Below are 23223 nucleotides of genomic sequence, written 5' to 3' on the forward strand. Positions count from 1 at the left end.
CTAAAATTGACAAATGCTAAATTATAATCTTGGGTACTTTAGTGCTAGAATACTAGCTATGAGTGCAAAATGACCGTCAATTAATTTCAAAACTCAAACCAGAATTATTCACTGTATTTTATAGCTACTGCAAGCGTGAAAGAGTTAAATTGAATGGGGGAAAAAACAGTGAGAGTAGTTTGGTGTGGATACAAATATTGTGATATAGACCAAAGGCCCATTTGTGTCACATAAGTCAACCTAATATTTCTGTGTTTGAAGTATTTGTAAGTTATTTGCTTCCTTTCCTATTCCCGTTGCTTAATATTTGGATAGAATTCCTAGTTTTGACCATTTTGGCGGTACATTGCAGTCTACATTTGCACCATTCACTTCTTGACCTTAATAATTTCCACGTTTCAAAATAGTCCAGTTCAAATCTGGAGGTGATTGTAAAAAGTAGATTTAAAGAGTCGATACTATGCAGGTGGAGAATATCCAGTATAAGAAAATAACTGCAGATGCTGGTACAAATCGATTTATTCACAAAATGCTGGAGTAACTCAGCAGGTCAGGCTGCCTGACCTGCTGAGTTACTCCAGCATTTTGTGGAGAATATCCATATGTGGTTACTTTTTTTTTTGCCAGGGTTTAAAAAAAAATAATTAAGTGCCAGAGTGGAAAGATGCATTTTATTACATTTTAAAATGCGGGGGGAGGGGGCTGAAACTTGCTTCGCCCTCTTTTCCTGGGCGAGAGGGACCTCTGGAGCGCTCAGTTGGTAAGTGGTCCACAAGGGTTAGGACAGATTGCGCTGCGGACGAGTGTGTAACGCGCTTGTGCGCGGTTCTTCTCCGGAGTGTTTAGTCTGTTGCACCAGTCGGCCCCACGGCAAAATGGCGCTGAACTCAGCTCCGGCCCTGGAGCCGGACCCCGACTGGAGTGCCGCTGTCCGCCCGCTCCTCGCCGCTTCCTATTCTACATTCGAGCCGCGGGACATTTCTCAGCTTTTCAGCTCGGTCATAAACAGGTAAAGTGGGACGCCGCGCTCCGTTGTTGTCCAGGGAAGGGAGCAGGAGGACGGGCTGAGCCGCGGCCCTGGCTGGGCCCCGCCGCTTCGCGTTTCCCCCCCCGCGGCCCAAACTGGGGGTCACTGCCTGCAGCTTCACTCCTTGATTTCAACTTGGTGTTGGACGCAAATGTCAGGAAGCAGCTGCGGAACCCTCGGCCTAATCCAGCAGCCGGGAACTTTCTCGAATGTGCTAGAAGCCATGGAGGCGCCGTGGCGTTAAACCGCACCCTCATCGCCCGGCATATCTATATTTTATGCCCTTCCGCCTCCACAATACAACGCACCATTGTGCTATTTTCATCATGCAACAACTAGCATTTCTAGAATGTAGTCGATACAGATATAGATCCCAACCATGTAGGAAAGAACTGCAGATGCTGGTTTAAATCGAAAGTAGACACAAAATGCTGGAGTAACTCAGCGGGACAGGCAGCATCTCTGGAGAGAAGGAATGGGTGACGTTTTGGATCGAGAGATCTGACTGTGGCAGAAAATGGGGATGTCCAAGTTCCACCAAAGATGTGCTTTTGGCGAAGTCAGAGGAGAAGAGGGAGGGAGTTTGTGATAGGGACTTGGGGACGTGGAAGATTTAGGAAGTTGTAGAGGAAGGATAAAAGTTCATGGGGTGGATAATATCCTCTAGGAAGAAGCTATTTTATGCCCATTGCTTGTTCGCCAGACTCAACATCCTATCAAATCTCGTTATGAATTTCTTCATCTTTATTAGATTTCCTTTTGCGATCATCTAAACTGAGGAGAAGCTGAATGACTTATGTTCTACCCATAATTTTAAACATTTAGGTGCCTGGTATTCTGGGAATCTCTGCCATTTCCCTAACAATCTTTCGTGAGATTTAAAAACACAGAAAATAGGTGCAGTATAGGCCATTCGGCCCTTCATGCCAGCTGATCATCCAAAATCAGTACCCCGTTCCTGCTTTCTCTTCACTTGAGTCTGTTAGCCCTAAGACCTAAGGGTGGCGCAGTGGTGGAGTTGCTGCCTTACAGTGCTTGCAGCGCCGGAGACCCGGGTTCGATCCCGACTGCGGGTGCTGTCTGTACGGAGTTTGTGCGTTCTCCCCGTGACCTGCGTGGGTTTTCTCCGAGATCTTCTGTTTCCTCCTACACTCCAGGTTAATAGGCTTGGTGTGTGTGTAAATTGTCCCGAGTGGGTGTAGGACAGTGTTAACGTGCGGGGATCGCTGGTTGGCGCAGACTCGGTTTGCCGAAAGGCCTGTTTCTGCGCTGTATCTCTAAGCTAAGCTATATCTAACTCTTGAAAACATCCAGTGAATTGGCCTCCACTGCCTTCTGTGGCAGAGAACTCCACAGATTCACAACTCTCTGGGTGAAAAAGTTTTTCCTCATCTTAGTCCTAAATGACCTCCCCGTTATTCTTACACTGTGGCCCCTGGTTCTGGATTTCCCCCAAATCGGGAACATTTTTCCTGCATCTAGTCTGTCCAATTCCTTAAGACTTTTGTTTCTATAAAATCCCCTTTCATCCTTCTAACTTCCAGTGAATATAAGCCCAGTTGATCCATTCTTTCATCATATGTCAGTCCTGCCATCCTGGGAATTAACCTGGTGAACCTACACTGCACTCCCTCAATAGCAAGAATGTCCTTCCTTAAATTAGGAGACCAAAACTGCACACAATACTCCAGAGATGGTCTCACCAGGGCCCTGTACAACTGCGATAGGACCTCCTTACTCCTTAACTCAAATCCTCTTGCAATGAAGGCCAACATGCCATTTGCTTTCTTCACTGGCTGCTGTCCCTGCATGCTTACTTTCAATGACTGATGTACAAGGACACCAAGTCTCGTTACACTTTCCCTTTTCCTAATCTGACACCATTCAGATAATAATGTGCCTCCTTGTTCTTGCCACCACAGTGGATAACCTCACATTTATCCGCATTATACTGCATCTGCCATGCATCTCTGACCACTCACCCAACCTATCCAAGTCACCTTGCAGCCTCATAGCATCCTCCTCGCAGCTCACACTGCCACCTAGCTTTGTGTCATCCGCAAACTTGTAGATATTACATTTAATTCCTCCGTCTAAATCGTTAATATATATTGTGAATAACTGAGGTCCCAGCACTGAGCCTTGCGGCACCCCACTAGTCACTGCCTGCCATTCTGAAAAGGACCCGTTAATTCCTATCTTTGCTAGCTGTCTGCCAACCAGCTCTTTATCCATGTCAATACCCTACCCCGCAATACTATGTGCTCTAATTTGGCACACTAATCTCTTGTGTGGGACCTTGTCAAAGGCTTTTTGAAAGTCCAGATACACCACATCCACTGTCTCCCTTATCCATTCTACTTGTTACACCCTCAAAAAAAGGGTTTGTACTGGGACCAGTACAAACAGGACGGTCTGCACCTGAGCTGGAATGGAACCAATGTCCTTGGGGGAGTGTTTGCTAGTGCTGTCGGGGAGGATTTAAACTAATGTGGCAGGGGGATGGGAGCATGAGCAGAGAGACAGAGGGGTGTAAAATGAGGGTAGAAGCAATAGGTAACAAGGTGAAAAGTAAAAGTGGCAGGCAGACAAATCCAGGGCAAAAATCAAAAAGGGCCACTTTTCAACATAATTGTATAAGGGGTAAGAGTGTTGTAAAAACAAGCCTGAAGGCTTTGTGTCTCAATGCAAGGAGTATACGTAATAAGGTGGATGAATTAAATGTGGAGATAGTTATTAATGATTATGATATAGTTGGGATTACGGAGACATGGCTCCAGGGTGACCAAGGCTGGGAGCTCAACATCCAGGGATATTCTATATTCAGGCGGGATAGACAGAAAGGAAAAGGAGGTGGGGTAGCGTTGCTGGTTAGAGAGGAGATTAAAGCAGTGGAAAGGAAGGACATTAGCTTGGAGGATGTGGAATCGATATGGGTAGAGCTGCGAAACACTAAGGGGCAGAAAACGCTAGTGGGAGTTGTGCACAGGCCACCTAACAGCAGTAGTGAGGTTGGGGATGGCATCAAACAGGAAATTAGAAATGCGTGCACTAAAGGTGCAGCAGTTATAATGGGTGACTTCAATCTACATATAGATTGGGTGAACCAAATTGGCAGGGGTGCTGAGGAGGAGGATTTCTTGGAGTGTTTGCGAGATGGTTTTCTAAACCAACATGTCGAGGAACCAACGAGAGAGCAGGCCATTCTAGACTGGGTATTGAGTAATGAGGAAGGGTTAGTTAGCAGTCTTGTTGTGCGAGGCCCCTTGGGCAAAAGTGACCGTAATATGGTGGAGTTCTTCATTAGGATGGAGAGTGACAAAGTCAATTCAGAAACAAGTGTTCTGAACTTAAAGAAAGGTAACTTTGAGGGTATGAGACGTGAATTGTCCAAGATAGACTGGCAATTTATACTTAAAGGGTTGACGGTGGACATGCAATGGAAGGCATTTAAAGATTGCATGGATGAACTACAACAATTGTTCATCCCAGTTTGGCAAAAGAACAAACCAGGAAAGGTAGTGCATCCGTGGCTAACAAGGGAAATCAAGGATAGCATTAAAACAAAAGATGAAGCATATAAATTAGCCAGAAAAAGTATCATACCAGAGGACTGGGAGAAATTCAGAGTCCAGCAGAGGAGGACAAAGGGCTTAATTAGGAAAGGGAAAATAGATTATGAGAGAAAACTGGCAGAGAACATAAAAACTGACTGCAAAAGCTTTTATAGATATGTGAAGAGAAAAAGACTAGTTAAGACAAATGTAGGTCCCTTGCAGTCGGAAACAGGTGAATTGATCATTGGGAACAAGGAGATGGCAGACCAATTGAACAACTACTCTGGTTCTGTCTTCACTAGGGAAGACATAAACAATCTGCCGGAAATAGCAGGGGATCGGGGGTCTAACGAGATGGAGGCACTGAGGGTAATCCAGGTTAGTCGGGAAGTGGTGTTAGGTAAATTAAATGGATTAAAGGCCGATAAATCCCCAGGGCCAGATGGGCTGCATCCCAGAGTGCTTAAGGAAGTAGCCTCAGAAATAGTGGATGCACTAGTGATAATTTTTCAAAACTCTTTAGATTCTGGAGTAGTTCCTGAGGATTGGAGGGTAGCTAATGTAACCCCACTTTTTAAAAAGGGAGGGAGAGAGAAAACGGGGAATTATAGACCAGTTAGCCTAACATCGGTAGTGGGGAAAATGCTAGAGTCAGTTATTAAAGATGTGATAGCATCACATTTGGAAAGTGGTGAAATCATCGGACAAAGTCAGCATGGATTTATGAAAGGCAAATCATGCCTGACGAATCTTATAGAATTTTTCGAGGATGTAACTAGTAGAGTGGATAAGGGAGAACCAGTCGATGTGTTATATCTGGACTTTCAGAAGGCCTTCGACAAGGTCCCACATAGGAGATTGGGGTACAAACTTAAAGCACACGGTATTGGGGGTTCAGTGTTGAGGTGGATAGAGAATTGGTTGGCGGACAGGAAGCAAAGAGTAGGAATAAACGGGTTCTTTTCGGAATGGCAGGCAGTGACTAGTGGGGTACCGCAATGGTCAGTGCTGGGACCCCAGTTATTTACAATATATATTAATGATTTGGACGAGGGAATTGAATGCAATATCTCTAAGTTTGCGGATGACACGAAGCTGGGTGGCAGTGTTAGCTGCGAGGAGGATGCTAGGAGGCTGCAGAGTGACTTGGATAGATTAGGAGAGTCGGCAAATGCATGGCAGATGCAATATAATGTGGATAAATGTGAGGTTATCCACTTTGGCGGCAAGAACAGGAAAGCAGAGTATTACCTGAATGGTGGCCAATTAGGAAAAGGGGAGATGCAACGTGACCTGGGTGTCATGGTGCACCAGTTATTAAAAGCAAGTGTGCAGGTGCAGCAGGCAGTGAAGAAAGCGAATGGTATGTTAGCATTCATAGCAAGAGGATTTGAGTATAGGAGCAGGGAGGTTCTGCTGCAGTTATACAGGGCCTTGGTGAGACCGCATCTGGAGTATTGTGTACAGTTTTGGTCTCCTAATCTGAGGAAAGACATTCTAGCCTTAGAGGGAGTACAGAGAAGGTTCACCAGATTGATCCCTGGGATGGCAGGACTTTCATATGAAGAAAGACTGGATAGACTAGGCTTATACTCGCTGGAATTTAGAAGACTGAGGGGGGATCTTATAAAAACATATAAAATTCTTAAGGGGTTGGAGAGGCTAGATGCGGGAAGATTGTTCCCGATGTTGGGGAAGTCCAGAACCAGGGGTCACAGCTTAAGGATAAGGGGGAAGTCTTTTAGGACCGAGATGAGAAAACATTTCTTCACACAGAGAGTGGTGAGTCTGTGGAATTCTCTGCCGCAGAAGGTAGTTGAGGCCAGTTCATTGGCTATATTTAAGAGGGAGTTAGATGTGGCCCTTGTGGCTAAAGGGATCAGGGGGTATGGAGAGAAGGCAGGTACAGGTTACTGAGCTGGATGATCAGCCATGATCATATTGAATGGCGGTGCAGGCTCGAAGGGCCGAATGGCCTACTCCTGCACCTATTTTCTATGTTTCTATGTCCATAAATAACTGGAGATAAATCTGACCGTGTCTGTATCACTGAGTGTGTTTTTGTACAGTTTCTAGCAGAAAATGCTGGACATAGTGGGCCAGGCAGTGTTAGTGGAGAACATAGAACTGTACAGGAATAGACACCACAATATCTTTGCTTAACATGATGCCAGACATGATGAAAGAAAATAATATATAATAAAAAGAATCCAGCAGATGCTGGTTTATACCATAGATTGACACGCAATGCTGGAGTAATTCAGCGGGTCAGGCAGCATCCCCGGAGAAAATGGGCAGGTGACGTCTCAGGTGGGGACCCTCCTGGAGATGTGGGGTATATGGGGTCGGTAATGCTGTTGGATATCAAAGTGTGATGATCACACTTGTGTTACGACTGTGACTTTCCACTTGAGAGTCCAAGTCCAAATAATGCTCAAGCTTTGATGTTTGCAGATACCACTAAGTTTTTGGTTGAGCTTTGAATAAAACAGACTTAATTAGTGAGTATCCTATTTCTGACATCCTGTGAATCTGCAGTTGCAATGTTCTAGGTTAAGATCTAAGGAATAATTCCGATCATCAGAGAGTTTTCATGGTTTGCAATACGGAGGAGGACTGATGTGGCAGCTGGGGGAGGGCAGTGTGCTTTCCTGTGATGCCAAAAAATGTGATGTTTATTGAATTAATACTGGGCACTATTGTGGCCACTTCTTTGCCTTTTGTATACTCTTGGGTTGCTATCTCCATGTGTTTAAGTTATTAGTCGTTCAAGACACACTCAAGGTCTGTGGAGGAGGAACTGTTTGTTGTTAAAAATAAATACTTTTGTCCAAGAATGGTAGTATCTTGCGCTGCTCTGCCACTTGAAACATTTTTCTACTGGCGTTCACCTGATAACTCGATGTATTCCCATCTCCTGGCAATGTGGAGCAACTCATTCAAATGATGTGTTGCCGATATATGATGACACCTCACGTTTCCTGCAAAATATGTTATATCACGAACGGCTAATGATGTTAACACTCAGCAAGTTAGGCATCATCTGCGACAAGAGAAATAGTTGATGTTTCCAGATAACGATCTTTCATCAGAATCTGCAGGGTATTTCTTAAGCCATAGGATCCGAATTAGGCCATTTGGTCTATTGAGCCTACTCTGTCATTGAATTATGGCTGATCTATCTTTTCCTCTCAATCCTGTTTTCATGCCTTCTCCCTATAACCTTTGACACCCTTACAAATCAAGAATCTGTCAATCTTTGCTATAAAAATACCCAATTACTTGGCTGCCACAGCCGTCTGTGGCAATAAATTCCTCAGATTCATCACCCTCTGACTACAGAAATTCCTTTCCATCTCCTTTCTAAATATGCATCGTTTTATTCTGAGGCTGTGTTCTCTGGTCGTAGATCTCCGACTAGTGGAAACATCCTCACCACATTCACATTATCCAGGCCTTTCACTATGCAATAAGTTTCAATGAGATCCCCCATCATCATTCTAAATTCCAATTTGTACAGGCCCAAGGCTGTCAACCGGTTTTGTTGGATTTTCATGACCTGGAGCTCTGGAGTAAGAAAAATAAGCCATATCTCCTTTGAGTACATAAGGGATTTAAATATCCTGAAGCTGAATTAAATGCTTGTCCTTCTAAAATTACCTAGATTTGCCTTTCTGTTTTTGTAATAGGAATTAATCCGTGGGGCCTAATCATACTCCACAGATAGTGGACATAATAACCCTCAGTAATATGATGAAATGTCTCTGCACAGCTGTCTGTGGGGGATAGCATTACACTGGGATTAAGTTAGAAGGTGTTTTGTTCTGCAATATTCCACTTGAACGATTTTATGTGCATTTACAAAAGAGGAGTTGCACCTCACTGGCAATGATAACAAAATTGGTTGTGTTGTATACCTGATCAGAACATGGGGGTTTGTTAGACAGCGTGGTGCAGTGAGCAGTACTGCATTACCTTGCAGATTAGCAGGGGAACAAGAGTAAAATCAGGAGTCGCATGTTATTCACTAATTTTCAGTACAACCTTTTTTTAAAAGGATATATTATCAGTATTAATACAGAATGGTAACATTACTGCAAATACAATTATAGGGTAAACAGTGTCATGCAGGGACAGGCACTTTGACCTATGATGCCAAACATAATGCCTAATTAAACAAATCCCTTATGCCTGCATATGACCCATATCCCTCCACTCCATATCAGCTTCTTCCACCGCTCCAGGCAGCACATTTAAAGAACCTACCACTCAGCGTAAAAAAAACACGCCCTGTGCATTTTCTTTAAACCTTCCGCCTCTGACCGCTGCTGCATTACTCTCTTCGTTGCCTCAATCTCCCTCTGTAACCGGCAAGAGCAGTATTGACCAATGATCAGACTGGCCAAAGTGAGGAAGAGGGATGGAGTGATAGGCGTATTTGATGGTGGTATAGCAATGGTCTAGAGTGTTAACACCTCAAGTTCAGAAGTAGACATGCTGATGGTATTTGGGGATTACATTCCTGACGTTTGCCCAATTGAAGTCACGAGTGATGATGAATAGGGTATCAGGGTTTGCTATCTCAAAAGAATTGATGACCGAGTACAATTCATCTTGGCGTTGGGTTGGGGTGCTATGTAGACTGCTGACAAGATGGTCGAAGTGAATTCCCATGGTAGATTGAAGGGATGGCATTTCAAGATCAGTTATTCCAGGGCAGAGGAGCAGAATTTACCTAAGCCCGTCACAACAGAGTACCACGAAACATCAACAATAAAGCAGATACCGCCATTTTTATTGTGTCTGAATATTGTATGTGGTTCGTACTATAATTAGAAAAAACAGGACTTTGTATAAGAGCATTAAGGCTGAGCCATGTTTCAGTGAAACATGGCTGTCTCTGATATCCCTTTGGACAACAGTCTTGTTCTGAGCTCTTCAAGTTTGTTCTCGAGTGATTGAATGTTGGCTAGAAGTATGCTGAGGTGGGGGAGGGGGGTAAGGGTTGGCTGAATCCCTGTTGTTTTAGCGGATGCAGCCTCGTAGATTCTTCTGACTCCTCAGAGGTATGTACACATGCATGCTGGACAGATGCTTTGGCAGGTTGTCACCTGTCTTGTTGATTCTAACTGCCTTTCACTCTAAATCATCTCAGGAAATGGTTCCATCAAAAATCCAATTGATGTTCCCAAATTTTACAGATGATTGCTGCACCCTCCATACTCATTTCAATTGGCTTCAGAGGAATTCATATAATTCCTGATTTGCAGCCTATTTTTCAGCAAAACTGGCCTTTTACTTTTCCTCCTTGCAGAATCATAGACAGTCATTGTGCATTTGGGGCCATCAGTTCACTGTCTGCACTGACCATCGAATACCCATTTGCACTAATCCGACATAAATTCTAATTTTATTCTCCCCAGTTCTCTTTAACTCTGTCCAGCTTCTTCCACTAACTTAGGTAATAGAGACATTTTACTAGTGCCTATTATTATACTACTAAACCTGCATGGCTTTGGGATGGGATGGGGGGGATGGGAGATGGGAGATGACCGGGCATCCGTGGAGGCTCATTTGGTCATGGAGAATGTGCATTCACCACAGAAGACGGGATCAGACGTCAGGATTGAACCCAGATCTCTGGCACTGTGAGACAGTGAACACTTTTCACTTTACCTCGGTACTCGTGACAATAATTCTAGTGTAGTGGGTGCGGTCACCGCAGTAATCAGGCCAGACGCCAGGTGAGTAATTAATAACTTTATTACCTGTGGTATCAAACACCGCACTCAAGAAGAACGTGAGTCGACACACCCAAACCCTTTATAGTCCCAGACCACCTGACCCAAGGGGACTGACCCAGGAAGTGACCTAATCCCTCCCGTCCACTGAGTGCCGAGTGGAATGACCAAGGGAGTGGCCTAGCCCCCGGGTGCCGCCACAGGACCCCCCCCCCCAAGAACCGAAGGCACGAAACGGACAGGGGGACGGACGAAACGGCCAGCCCGTGTGCGCGCCACGGCGGGCGCAGGAAGCAGAACCACCCCGCCAGGGGAAGGCACCCGCGGGAACTTCGGGGGTAAGGGCCGGGACGCGGGACGACCCCGAGGGCGAGGCTGCGCCAGTAGCACCGGCTGGCTAATGTCCACAATGGAGGCAGCCACACCGACACGGCGTGGATAGCGGCGCGGGCGGCAGGGTCCGCGGGAAGGTCCAAAAGCGGTTGTGGTTGTGGTTGACTGGAAGAGTCGGGTAGTAGCAGGTTCTGGTCCATCGCGACTTGCGAGGGAAAGTCGGGGTCACCAGTGTAGTGGGTGCGGTCACCGCAGTAATCAGGCCAGACGCCAGGTGAGTAATTAATAACTTTATTACCTGTGGTATCAAACACCGCACTCAAGAAGAACGTGAGTCGACACACCCAAACCCTTTATAGTCCCAGACCACCTGACCCAAGGGGACTGACCCAGGAAGTGACCTAATCCCTCCCGTCCACTGAGTGCCGAGTGGAATGACCAAGGGAGTGGTCTAGCCCCCGGGTGCCGCCACACTAGTGTAATTTTATCCAGGGGATGCAGAGAAATTCCTACAGCGACGTGGGGATGCGCAAAACCAAATGATGTTTCAATCTCTGTTTTTGATTAAATTGATTGAAAGTCACAGCATGGAAACAGCCCCTTTGGCCCACCGAGTTCACGCCGCCATCGATCATCCGTTCACACTGGTTGGACATTAACCCACTTTTGCATCCACTCCCTACACACGAGGGACAATGTACAGAGGCCAATTAACCTACAAACCCACACATCTTTGGGATGTGGGAGGAAACCCGCATGATCACACGGAAAACGTGCAAACTCCTCAAAGACAACACCCGAGGTCAGGATCGAACCTGTATCTCTGGCGCTATGAGGTAGCAGCTTTAGCAGCTGTTGTCTGCAGGTGCTTTCCTACACAGTTCATGATAACAGGTTGTCAAAGATCAAAATAACTTCCGAGTTAGGAGTTACCTGGACGATGGAATTTTTTATTGCAGGGATGGAATGTGCAATGTACATTCAAAATTAACAAAATTACCATAGGTTATCAAAAGGGGATGCAGTCAGATACACAAACTGCCCATATTTGTATATTATCCTTGGGTATCTATACATTTGCATGTTCATGGATGCAGAGAGATTATAGAGTAAACAGACTATCTTAACACTTCATTACATGCATCACAGGCAGAGTCAGTTGAACTTGAGTTGGTTTGAGTTGAACACAATTTAACTGTGACAACAAACAAGAAAAAAAAGTTCAATCTGTCTCATGGAGAGTAAGCAAAACTCTGTAGTCATACATTCTGGCAACAAACAAAGTTTGGTCTTGCAGTTTGTTGATTCTGCTGCCGGAGAAATGACTGCCTTCTGTACCCTCTCCCAAGCATTAACCGAAAAAGCACCAACTGTGATGTCATAAGGCAGCCACTCACCAATGACGTTCCAACTCGTGCTCAGTTGAGTTCTTCCTTGTTTCACTCAGCTCCACATTTCATCAAATTCCTGCTTCAGACATGGGTGGACGTGTTACTTACTGCAAGAGAGCCGCCAATAGCTGTTCTTTTCACACCAGTGTAGCCAGTGACTAAGGAGGCTCAGCAAAGCTTGTTGGTGGAGTCCATTGGGGAAATCCCAGCAATATTTAGGATTTGATCGTTTGTAAGTACCCTCTTCCCCTGACTTGCATACGAGTCCACCCTCACTGATTCCCTTTTATTTGAAACATTAATAACGTTTCAGTTCAAAAGGTGAAGCTTGTCCTGCTGAGTATCTCCAACATGTCTATTTTTAACATGGATGAAATTACTGCAACATTTTTGCTGGATTAATATGTACTTGTTTTTAAAGTTTCTGAGTTATTTATTTTGTATTTCAGTGAGAAGGAGATTCTACATCATGACAAACATTATGAACCATTCTATTCATCATTTGTGGCTTTGTCTGCACATTACATCTCAACAGTCTGTACACAAAGTGAGTATTTCTGATCAAATCTATTGTCGGTTAATATTTTAATCCATTGAACAAAGAATTGTAATGGTTGCCAGCGTGTTTGACTCCTTGTAGTTTGATTTGGGCCGGATTGAAGCTCCAGAGATGGAGTTGGGGGTTTAGAGGCACCATGACCTGTGAGTGAGGAAATGTTGTGATAAAATTCAAGGCATTTGACCAGGCTCAATTTGCCCCTTTCAACACATCAACACCCTTTTACTGTTTCTGATTAGATTTTAAATGACCCAGGGGCTTGCGGGTATATTACCATGTCTTGTGTGGTATGACTGAATCATTGAATTATGCAGCACAGGTGGTCATTTGCCTTCTCGTTGCCTTGAAAGACCCTCCTAGTTTGTCCTACTTTAAGATTTTCTGAAAGTTTCCATGCTAGTTTAATTTGTTTGCTTTTTAAAAATACCTTAAATAGTTAATGTTTTGGAAATTTATTGTATTTGTAGCCAACTCTTCCAATATTTCTAGTTCCTAGGAACCAATTGCTGTCGGTTACTGCCGCATGTAAAGTCCTGATTGAATTCTCATTGATGCGTCTCGAGAATCCAGATGAAGCATGTGCTGTTTCACAGGTAATGACTTTACTCTTCCGACTGGTTTAATTGTGAGGACTTCTCTAATGAATATTCATTATCCAACAAAGTAGGATTCAATCTCTCCTTTCTCCTCATTCTTGTTTAGTTTTCTCATTGGTGTCTGGTCTGGATAGTCAATGATGGGTTTATCACCTCTCCTAGGGTTCACCTCTCCAATGGTTCAAATCCCATTCCATGGCTCAAGAATGTAATACGCAAACGCTCAATTGCAGCATTTGTTGGAAGATAAATTCTTTTAGAAATGGTGTTAAATTAAGGCCTTATCTCTCTCTTTGGATGAGCGTCCAAGATCCTTTATTTTCTCATAGTGAGTTCTTCTCATGCTCCAAATAACTATTAACTCGATGTGCATAAACAGATAAATGGATTGTTTATTTCAGTGCAGTGAAATCCACACCACGCTGTGTGAAAATTTCTTGGTGCTTATAACAATGATTACATTTAAAAGTGCTTGATTGTAAAGTACTTTGAGATGTCCTGAGTGCATTTGTAAGATCCAAATAGTTTTGATTTACGCCTATCCATCTTGGGGTAATGAGGGCTGGGGCATTTCAGGCTGTAAGAAGTATTGATCTTCCTGCAAAAGGGTCATTAGAAGTTGAGGAAGATAGTGTTGCGTTAAGTAACAAAAAGGGTAGAACTTGAATGGAGATCAGCTTTGATCTAATTTTACTGGCTGAGATGGACTATTCCCATTCCGAATGCTTCTTTATATAGCTACCTTGACAAAATTCATGTTCTTGCTACTTTCAGAAACCACCTTAAAATTGATGGGTTTTACAGTGTTTTCTACTTTTCAACTCTATTGTTTGATTGTCATACTTCTTCCTCAGAAACACTTGATCCTATTGATCAAGGGCTTGTGCACGGGCTGCAGCCGACTGGACAGGACTGAGATCATTACATTTACAGCGATGATGAAGTCAGCCAAACTTCCGATGACAGTAAAGACTCTCTCGGATGGTAAGCCTTTTGAATGTGAATCTCAGCTGTTTATCTTGTTGCTCTTGCCCAATTTCCACAAACTCCTTGATGTTCACGTGAGGTTGCATTTGGAGTACTGTGTTCAGTTTTGAGCACACTGCTGCAGGAAGGATGTTATTAAGCTGGAAAGAGTGCAGAGAAAATTGACAAGGATCTTTCCAAGATTTGAGAGGTTACTCAGGCTAGGACTTTTATCCCTTGAAGCGCAAGAAGCTGAGGGGTGATCTTATAGAGAAGAATAAATTCATGAGAGGATTAGGTAGAGTGAATGCACGGCCTGTTTCCCAGGTTGGGGAATCAAGAACTGGAGGGCAGAGATTTACGGTGAGAGGAGAAAGATTTAATGGGAACCTGAAGGGGTAACCTTTTCACTCAGAGTGTGATGGGTATATGGAATGAGCTGCCAGAGGAGGTAGTTGAGGCAGGTTTGAATAGACACTTGCATAGGAAAGATAGACACAAAATGCCGGAGTAACTCAGCGGGACAGGCAGCATCTCTGGATAGAACAAATGGGTCAAGACCCTTCTTCAGACATGGGAAGGTTGAGAGGGATATTGGCCAAACGAGTGCTAGTGGGACGAGCTTAGATGGGATATAGTGGTCAGCTTGAGCAAGTTGAGTCCAGGGGCTTGTTTCCATGCTGTATGGCTTTAACACTGAATCATTGATGGTTTTCAGTCAGAGAGTGGTGAAGGTGTGGAATTCTCTGCCTCTGAAGGCAGTGGAGGCCAGTTCGTTGGATGCTTTCAAGAGAGAGCTGGATAGAGCTCTTAAGGATAGCGGAGTGAGGGGGTATGGGGAGAAGGCAGGAATGGGTACTGATTGAGAGTGATCAGCCATGATCGCATTGAATGGCGGTGCTGGCTCGAAGGGCTGAATGGCCTACTCCTGCACCTATTGTCTATTGTCTATTGTTATGCTTAATTCCTATAAAATAATTTATTTATCCAGTGGAAGATCAAAAAGAGACTGTCTCTCCTGTGACACCTGAACTACGACAAAAAGAAGTGCAAATGAACTTCTTGAACCAGCTGACTTCTGTTTTCAACCCAGATGTATCAAACTCATCTGCTCCATCTTCTGTGGCTCAGGTAAATTAATTCTGCACTTTGTTTTGTTTGGGCCACATCAACAATCATAAAATTTGGTTTTGCAATTCATTGTAATAAAATGTTACCATTGGGATAATGTAGAGGGTACCAAGAGGAATCAACTAGAACATTTTAAATGGTGGGTTATTTTAGAATGTAGTTACGTAAGGAAATTCACTAAATTGTTTCTGACTAGAGTAGGGGACTTCTGTTAGATCTTTACTTGATGGAACACATAACCATCTAGAATTGTTTTAAATTTAAAAAAAAGTGAAACAACACGTTGTATGTTGTGAAACAACACATTCCCTATATTTCACTCTCCTTGATTGTATGAAGCTTTGCAGATTAAATATAATAATCTGGTAAACCCTTTCTTTTGTATACGAATAGAAATAAACTATTGTTCCTTACACCCGTTCTATCACTTACTGATTTGTATTTTAATTCTATTCACCCGCATCAGCTAATCCAGGATTTTTATGTTTCAAATGGAAGAACACCACTGCTTTTTGTTACCTGCCTTATTGTTTTGAATAGTTCAATTGACCAATTTATTGGAAGTTATTATTGAATTATTACCTGTATCGTGATGTGGATGTGTATCTGCAAGAAGCTGTTGATTACAATCATAATCTCGTTTGAATAGACCTAGGAATTTAGGTTCAAGGTGAAAATATAAGGATTTTAACCACCTTTGTGAATCTGTGCTCAAAAATATTATTTTTAATCTGTTGATGCTTTGAATGTCCTTAACTAGTTCTGCAAATAGTCAGAACAGGTAGTTGAAAACATGATATATAAGAGAGTGTGGTTGGCGGAAGTTGGTGGTTGGTGTGGTTGGAGTGTGGTTAGCGAGGTGGGGAATTAAACAGACTGGCGCAGCTGCACAGCTTGACTTCTTCATGTGAATTTTGAGTATCTTTTTTAATTTGTCAGGTGGATGGAGAAAGTGATGACCAGACTGTAACAGATCAAGTAACTGTTACCAAGATGAAAAACGCATTCATTGCACAGAACGTGTCCAGTTTACAAGCATTGGGTGAGTTAAAATGTGAAAACCTCACCCGAAAGAGAGCTGTAGTGGAATGTTATTCTTTTAAAGCTATTTGAGTCGTTCCTATAATAAATGTGATGATAAATGTAATAATGTTTACAGACATTAAAAATAGCAAATCAATTGGGCTTGTTGGTTAACTAAATACTGTTTTCAGACAGGAATGAGAGTATTCCTTTTTGACCCTTAATCCTGTGTTCCTTCACATCCACAAAGCAAAGCCAGACATGTAACCTTAACTCTGAGATGTTGGGTGAATAATGATTCCATAAATTTAAATTGATTAAACTAAATACTGTTGTTGTCTATTTGTATTTTGGGACTGCATGTGTATTTTTGTGAACTTGTTGCTATTTATGTAGCCACACTTGAAGTATCTATGTTTTGAGTCACTAACTTGGGATCAGACTGTAGAACTTTTACACAAGGGCAAATAAAGTTTTGGGTAATTTAGTGAAGAACACAACTGCCGGGTGAGACTGATATGAGAAGAGTAGACTGGTGGACAATAGGGTATGGGGAACCTAGCGGAGCTGCATTTAAAAGTAAGTCAAAGGTGGTTTATAAAGTCATCATCAAGAAGAGGGTCATTGCGTGTAAGAGTCAAGGTCCAAGTAACTGAATTAATTGAATGTTGGCTCGGAGTTGAGGGAAACCTTGTAGCGTGGGAACTATATATTGGAGTGACCGGCGCTGGGGTCAATGGTGCTTTATATATACATGAACAGATGCATAATTTTACCTTTTCAAGTGCAAATTTATCTCCTTAAGAAATAGGACTAAATTTGTGCTATTTTTCCGTCCTTATGGTACAGTTTCTGTTTTCAAAGTATCTTCCTTAGAGGCTCTGCTCTCATTGCGTATGTGATAATTAACATCTACAATTCATGATAATTAGCATGTTCGTTTTACTTTATGTTAAAGCCAAACATACTTAGAATATGCTCTTGCACCTTTGCGGTTGGTTCATTTGCTTGTGCTCGATCTTGTTCTGTGTACAAGTCCACTGACCATTGCATTTAAATTGATATTAAATGAAGAATGTTTACTTGTCATTTTGTAGGAGGCTCTGAGAAGCTGTTGCGGGTCTGCTTAAACCTGCCCTACTTCCTGCGATATATTAACCGTTTCCAAGATGCTGTCTCTGCCAACTCCTTTTTCATAATGCCTGCCACAGTTGCAGATGCAACTGCAGTCCGAAATGGGTGAGTTGTAAACAGTCAATGGGGACAGATGACTGACTTTCAATCTTCATGTATGGGGAAAAAAACTGCAGATGCTGGTTTAAATCGAAAGATACAAAATGCTGGAGTAACTCAGCGGGTCAAGCAGCATCACGGGAGAGAAAGAATGGGTCTGACGAAGGGTCTTGACCCAAAACGTCACCCATTCCTTCTCTCCTGAGATGCTGCCTGACCCACTGAGTTACTCCAGCATTTTGTGTCTCCCTTCAATCTTCATGTCATTGGTTAAAACGTATTGATTGATGAGAGGCAAATTCAAAATTATCAATTTTCTGTCTATATAAATGATTCGGGGAATAAATCTTAAATGGTTAATTTGCTCTGGGTAGAAATTTGACTGATCCACATATCTTTTTAAACACTAGTAGGGTATGATTTTTGATTTCTCCCATACATTGTTTTCTAAATATTCTCTTTAACGCTATATCTTCAGATTCCATTCCTTGGTTATTGATGTCACCATGGCACTGGATACTCTCTCGTTGCCTGTTCTTGAGCCCCTGACCCCTGAAAGATTACAGGATGTGACCGTATTAGCACTGAGTTGTTTATATGCAGGTCTGTATTAGAACAAATAAAATCACTTTCCAAGGCTGGGAAACAGCAGATTAAACTGATGGAATGAATGTGTCCTTTTAAACGTCATTTTCATGAGAGGAATTGTGAAAGTAGTTCAGATAGAAACCATACCCAATGTTCTCCTTCAATAGGATTATATTGAGCAATGTGGTCATTTTGTTAACATTTTTGTATCATTTTCTTTCCGTTGTCATGCATGTTATAATCATGGAATGGTTACAGCACAGAAGGAGGTAATTTGGTCCATTATGCCCCTGCTTGCTCTCTACCAGAGCAGCTCACTAATTCTACCCCACCCTGCCTTTTCTCTACAGCTTTGACAATTTTCCCTCCCCATACATTTATCCAGCTGCCTCTTGAGGGCCTCGGTGGAATCTGCCAAGTCCAAACCTACAGATTCCAACCATGTACTGTGCAAAAACAAACCCATGTCAGTATTTCATACCTGTATCTAATCTTTGACCCTTCAACCACAGGAACACTATTCACAATATCCAGATCTCATCATTTAACCTATTTCTGTCAGGTCTTCCCTCAGCCTCTTCCCTATAGGTTCTATAGTATAGAACATATTCAGAGCCGCCAATCTATTCGTTACACTTTAGTTTCTTATTCCTGGAACCATTTTCGTAAATCTCTCCTGGACTGTATCTAATGCCATCACATCCTTCCGGATGCGGTGATCAGGAGTGACCACAGTTGAGTGTGAGCCAGTGTATGATAAAGATCTTTCCTTCTTAATGCATAACATCTCTTCCTTTATACTTTGTCTCAGTTCATGATGCCCAGAATTACATATGCCTTATTTCTTAATCTACTTTGCCAATTTTAATTATGTCAATCCTGTCCACTGGTCCAGCAGTTCCTGCATGCCTTTTAGAACAATATCCTTCAAATTGCTGCTCAGTTTCTTCTAAAAATGAATCAACTAACATTTATTTTCATTAAAACATCATCTTTTATATGTCATTCCATTTTACCAGCCTAGCTAGAAAATGCTGCAATTTTATCAACTGCCTTTTTGCAATACTGCCAATATTTGTGTCATCTGCAAATTTAGAAATTGTGGCTTGCACGCTTATGTCTTGGGTCAGAAAAAGAAATGTTTCCAGCACAGTTTCCTGTGGAGTATCAATATTTATCTTCCTCCGGTGCATTATATAACAAGCATTGACGATAATCTGTTATCTGTTACTTGGACACTTAGTGTTCATACTCTTAATTTCATTTTTATGCCAGATGCCTCATCTTTACTAATGATCAACTTATCAAAATCCCTTTTCTAAGTTCACATGCACCACATTAACTGTATTACCCTCATCAACCTTATTCGTCATGTCATTAAAATAAAATAAAATTCGATTTGTCCTTGGGTACTTGTTGGCTTGCATTAATTTATTCATTTCCTCCAGTTGAATCTTAATAAAATACCCAATCAAAGATTCTGAGAAGCTTTCCAACCACTGAGATTAAACTGATAGACATGTAATATTTGTCACTCTACAGTCCCTGTATCCAAAGAGTGATGAAAAATTATGGTCAGTCGCCTCATAATTTCTTTCCATGCTTGCGTGAAAATCCTCCCCGCCATTGATGCAGATTTTTAAAATATGTTAATAGCCCAAAGCTCCCCCTTTGTTTTCCCAGTAAATACAAATGATTTAAGCTTTCTTTTTGAAGGCCATAAAGTTGGTTTCTAATCATACAATCTAAACCAGATTTGAATGTTTTAAAATGGTTAATTTCTAGTATTCTTTCACTAGGAGTGAGTGTTGCGACATGCATGGCTATTCTACATGTAGGCAGTAGCTTGCAAGTTCGATCTGGATCTACCAGTAAAGATGAAGACTATGAAAACGATGCAGCTACAATTGTACAGAAATGTGTAAGTGCTGTATGACTAGATGTATTTTAATGTATTGCAATTAATCTTTGGAATAATGCTAGCACATGGGGATAAATTTGATTTGTTTTTGTTTTCATGGTGTTAATGTTGTTCAGATAAAAGTGAGTGTGTTACTATGCCAAGCCAGATGCTGGTAGTTTAGAATAAGAGTGATCAATCGGGGAATATGTTGAGGAGAATCCCAATTACATGCAGGCATTTGAGTCGTCATTGTCTTAAGCAGTCCCTTGGCATCAAGGAGGACTTGTTCCTCCTTGGGTTCTGAGGTGACTGACGAGGCCATTGTGGGACATTTTGGGATAGTAAGTACCTCATGCGGCAGGCAGGTGGGTGGTTTGTGAGGAGAACATGCATGGCTATTGCGATTCCTAGTGCCATCCTGTGTGCTGCTATGTCTCAGTCCTGATTCCCAGAATGTACTTTCTCAAGTAGTTGCGAGAGCATCCTTGGATCTTCAGTGCCTTGTTCTTCAGTAGTTTTGTTTCCAGAAGACTTTATGAAGTTTTTTCACATGCTTGTCCTGTTAAGTTGGATGAGGGCAGTTCTTTTGTATGTTTCACATCAGCTGCATTGGAACTGCTACAAGGTAAATTCACGCAGTTATTACGGCTAACTGGATCTAAGCAGTTAAGAGATTAAAGGACTATGCTAAAAGCACGTCTTGAATCTTTCTGCCGGATATATTCTAATTTTGACAATTTTCAGTTTTTGTTCAACTTGATTTAGTTAGGGACCATGCGATTTGCTAATAATTTAAAGCATCGCAACAACAGGGTTGTCATTCAGCTAAACAACATGTTTTGCTGTGATCCTTAAAACTCAAGGTATGAATTCTCTTGCCCTTCTCCATGTTCTGGCTCTGCGGGTGTGATATGGATGTATGTAAGGCATTTCCTGATTGCTTGAATGCAGCACTAAATTAATATTTCATTTATTATTGCAGTTGGAAATTTATGACATGATCGGCCAAGCAATTAACAGCTCACGACGCGCAGGTGGGGAGGTAAGGTGTCTTTGCAATATGTTTGGTATTCTTGCCTTCATTGGTTCAAGCACAAGAATCTGGTAGTCATGTTCCAGGCTTAAAATTTTGGTTTAGCTGTATTTGGAATATTGTCTGGCTCTTAGCGTCCGATTACAGGAATAATGAGGGTGCAACAAAGTCTATTATGATGCTGCCTGGATTACAGTGCAATGGCTATGAGGAGAAAATGGACAGACTTGGATTATTTTCCCCAGGAATGTTTGTGGTTGAGGGGAGACCTGTTGGAACTCGACAAAATTATGAGAGGCATTGATAGGTTAGACAGGTCAGAATTGTAGTTTATGTTGGCTTAATTTGGTTAAATTAATCTGGTTCATCACAGACCTCACGGGCCAAAGGGCCTGTTCCTGTGCTATACTGCTCTATGTTCTAATTGCTAATGTTAGTCCCCGGATTGCAAACCCTGTGTCACAGGTCCAATTGAATTCCATGCACAATCTAGATGATGCAGGTTCAATGACAGTGTGAGATTAGAAACTCCAGAAGACTTGCCTAGTAACAACCTGGACTCAGACACAATAGCATTGCATCTGAGTCCAGGTGGTGTGTTTTGGCAGATTGATGCTCTGGTCCTTGTAGTTCTTACTTTAATTAATGTAGAAGTCAGAGGAAGGAGATATTATTGAAATAATCTGCATCAGTTGCTGCAGTTGAATCTCATAGATTGTGCTCTTATTGCAGTGTGCTGATGGAAATGTTCTGCAATCCTCCTGTATGTTCCCAGTCTGTCAACCGATTGTCTCAGTTCGATATGTACAGGTTATCAAGCCAGTAATTTTGGCCTCTGAGTAGATGACCTCAATGGAGCGAACGTGACTTTATGCTTGTGATTTTGTTTACTAGTTGCTCGTTAAACTGAACAATGCATTATGCATCACAGGTTCCGAGTATTTTGCTGAGAGAGCATTAGAGGATGGAAATTAATATTATATGCAGCAACTGTAAATGTATAGAAGAAAATACCTTGTGGCATTGTTTGCAATTGATCTAAAGATATTCTTTGCTACGGAACAGCTGAAAGATTTGAATGAAACGAATGGGATGCTAAGTCCTGACTGAAATACTTAAAGAATTTATATTTTTTGAAAGTAAAATGTTGAAAATATTTCATCTGTTGCCAGTTATTAAATTTTTTTTGCACTTTCTCCCCAGCATTATCAAAACTTCCAATTATTGGGTGCCTGGTGCCTTCTAAACAGCCTCTATTTGATCCTGAACCTTAGTCCTGCAGCACTGGCTGATAAGGGGAAAGAGAAAGACCCACTGGCTGCACTTCGAGTCCGTGACATTGCTGCTCGAGCGAAAGAAGGAGCTGGGTCGCCCAAATTAGCACCTGTTAAAGGGTCAGTGAATGCATAATGTACTCGAGTTTCTCGAAAGTGGTGGATTGTGCATTAAACTCCCTGGCTTCCACTTCCAGTCAGTAACAATGATTTGACACTCATTTTGCTTTTTTTTTTCCCCTCAGTTCCAAATAAAATCAGTCAATTTTGAAAAATAAAACCATTGTTTCATTGGCAACATTTATATAAAACAATTTGTTTTTCTATTGCTCAATAGAACATAGAAGAGTAGAGCACAGGAAAGGATCCTTTGGCGTACAATGCTTGCGCCGAACATAATGAGGATAAATGAACCTCATTTGCCTGCACATTCATGTGCCTACCTCAAATACCACGATCGTATCTGCCTCCACCGCCACCACTGGCAGTGCATTCCAGGCATCCAACTTTGCCCTCTGGCATGATGAGGTTTTTTTTATCTTGGGTTCCCAGTGTTAGGTTTTATTAAAAAAATCCTATGTTATCTTTGCTTTTTAATACTGATGGTCTGGGAAAGTTCATATTTGTATCAGGAACAGGACAGCAGTTCAAAATGAGACATTGAATCATATAGCACGGAAACAGGCCCTTCAACTCAACTTGCCATGCCGACCAAGATGCCCCATCTTTGCTAGACCCACACTGCCCCACGTTTGGCCCACATCCCTCTAAACCGTTCCTATCCATTTACCTGTTCAAATGTCTTTTGAATGATGTTGTAGTACCTGCCTGAACTACCTCCACTGGCAGCTTGTCCATATAACTCCAT

At 42.3% G+C, this 23223-nt stretch overlaps 1 protein-coding gene across 5 annotated transcripts in view; it reads left to right on the forward strand.

Moving 5' to 3' along the window:
* Nucleotides 1-862: 862 nt before the first annotated feature.
* Nucleotides 863-23223, forward strand: part of ubr4 (ubiquitin protein ligase E3 component n-recognin 4) — a 165264-nt gene continuing 142903 nt past the window's right edge. For all 5 annotated transcript variants that reach the window (XM_078425449.1, XM_078425451.1, XM_078425450.1 and 2 more), the window contains exons 1-11: nucleotides 863-1009; nucleotides 12499-12596; nucleotides 13098-13201; nucleotides 14059-14188; nucleotides 15162-15301; nucleotides 16241-16343; nucleotides 17422-17563; nucleotides 18036-18160; nucleotides 19945-20066; nucleotides 21031-21090; nucleotides 22285-22475. In XM_078425449.1, coding sequence (XP_078281575.1) covers nucleotides 876-1009; nucleotides 12499-12596; nucleotides 13098-13201; nucleotides 14059-14188; nucleotides 15162-15301; nucleotides 16241-16343; nucleotides 17422-17563; nucleotides 18036-18160; nucleotides 19945-20066; nucleotides 21031-21090; nucleotides 22285-22475 — 1349 coding nt within the window. In that variant the 5' untranslated portion in view covers nucleotides 863-875. The remainder of the gene's footprint in view (nucleotides 1010-12498; nucleotides 12597-13097; nucleotides 13202-14058; nucleotides 14189-15161; nucleotides 15302-16240; nucleotides 16344-17421; nucleotides 17564-18035; nucleotides 18161-19944; nucleotides 20067-21030; nucleotides 21091-22284; nucleotides 22476-23223) is intronic.

This window comes from Rhinoraja longicauda, chromosome 30, assembly GCF_053455715.1.
Source record: "Rhinoraja longicauda isolate Sanriku21f chromosome 30, sRhiLon1.1, whole genome shotgun sequence".
NCBI classification, from domain to species: Eukaryota; Metazoa; Chordata; class Chondrichthyes; order Rajiformes; family Arhynchobatidae; genus Rhinoraja; species Rhinoraja longicauda.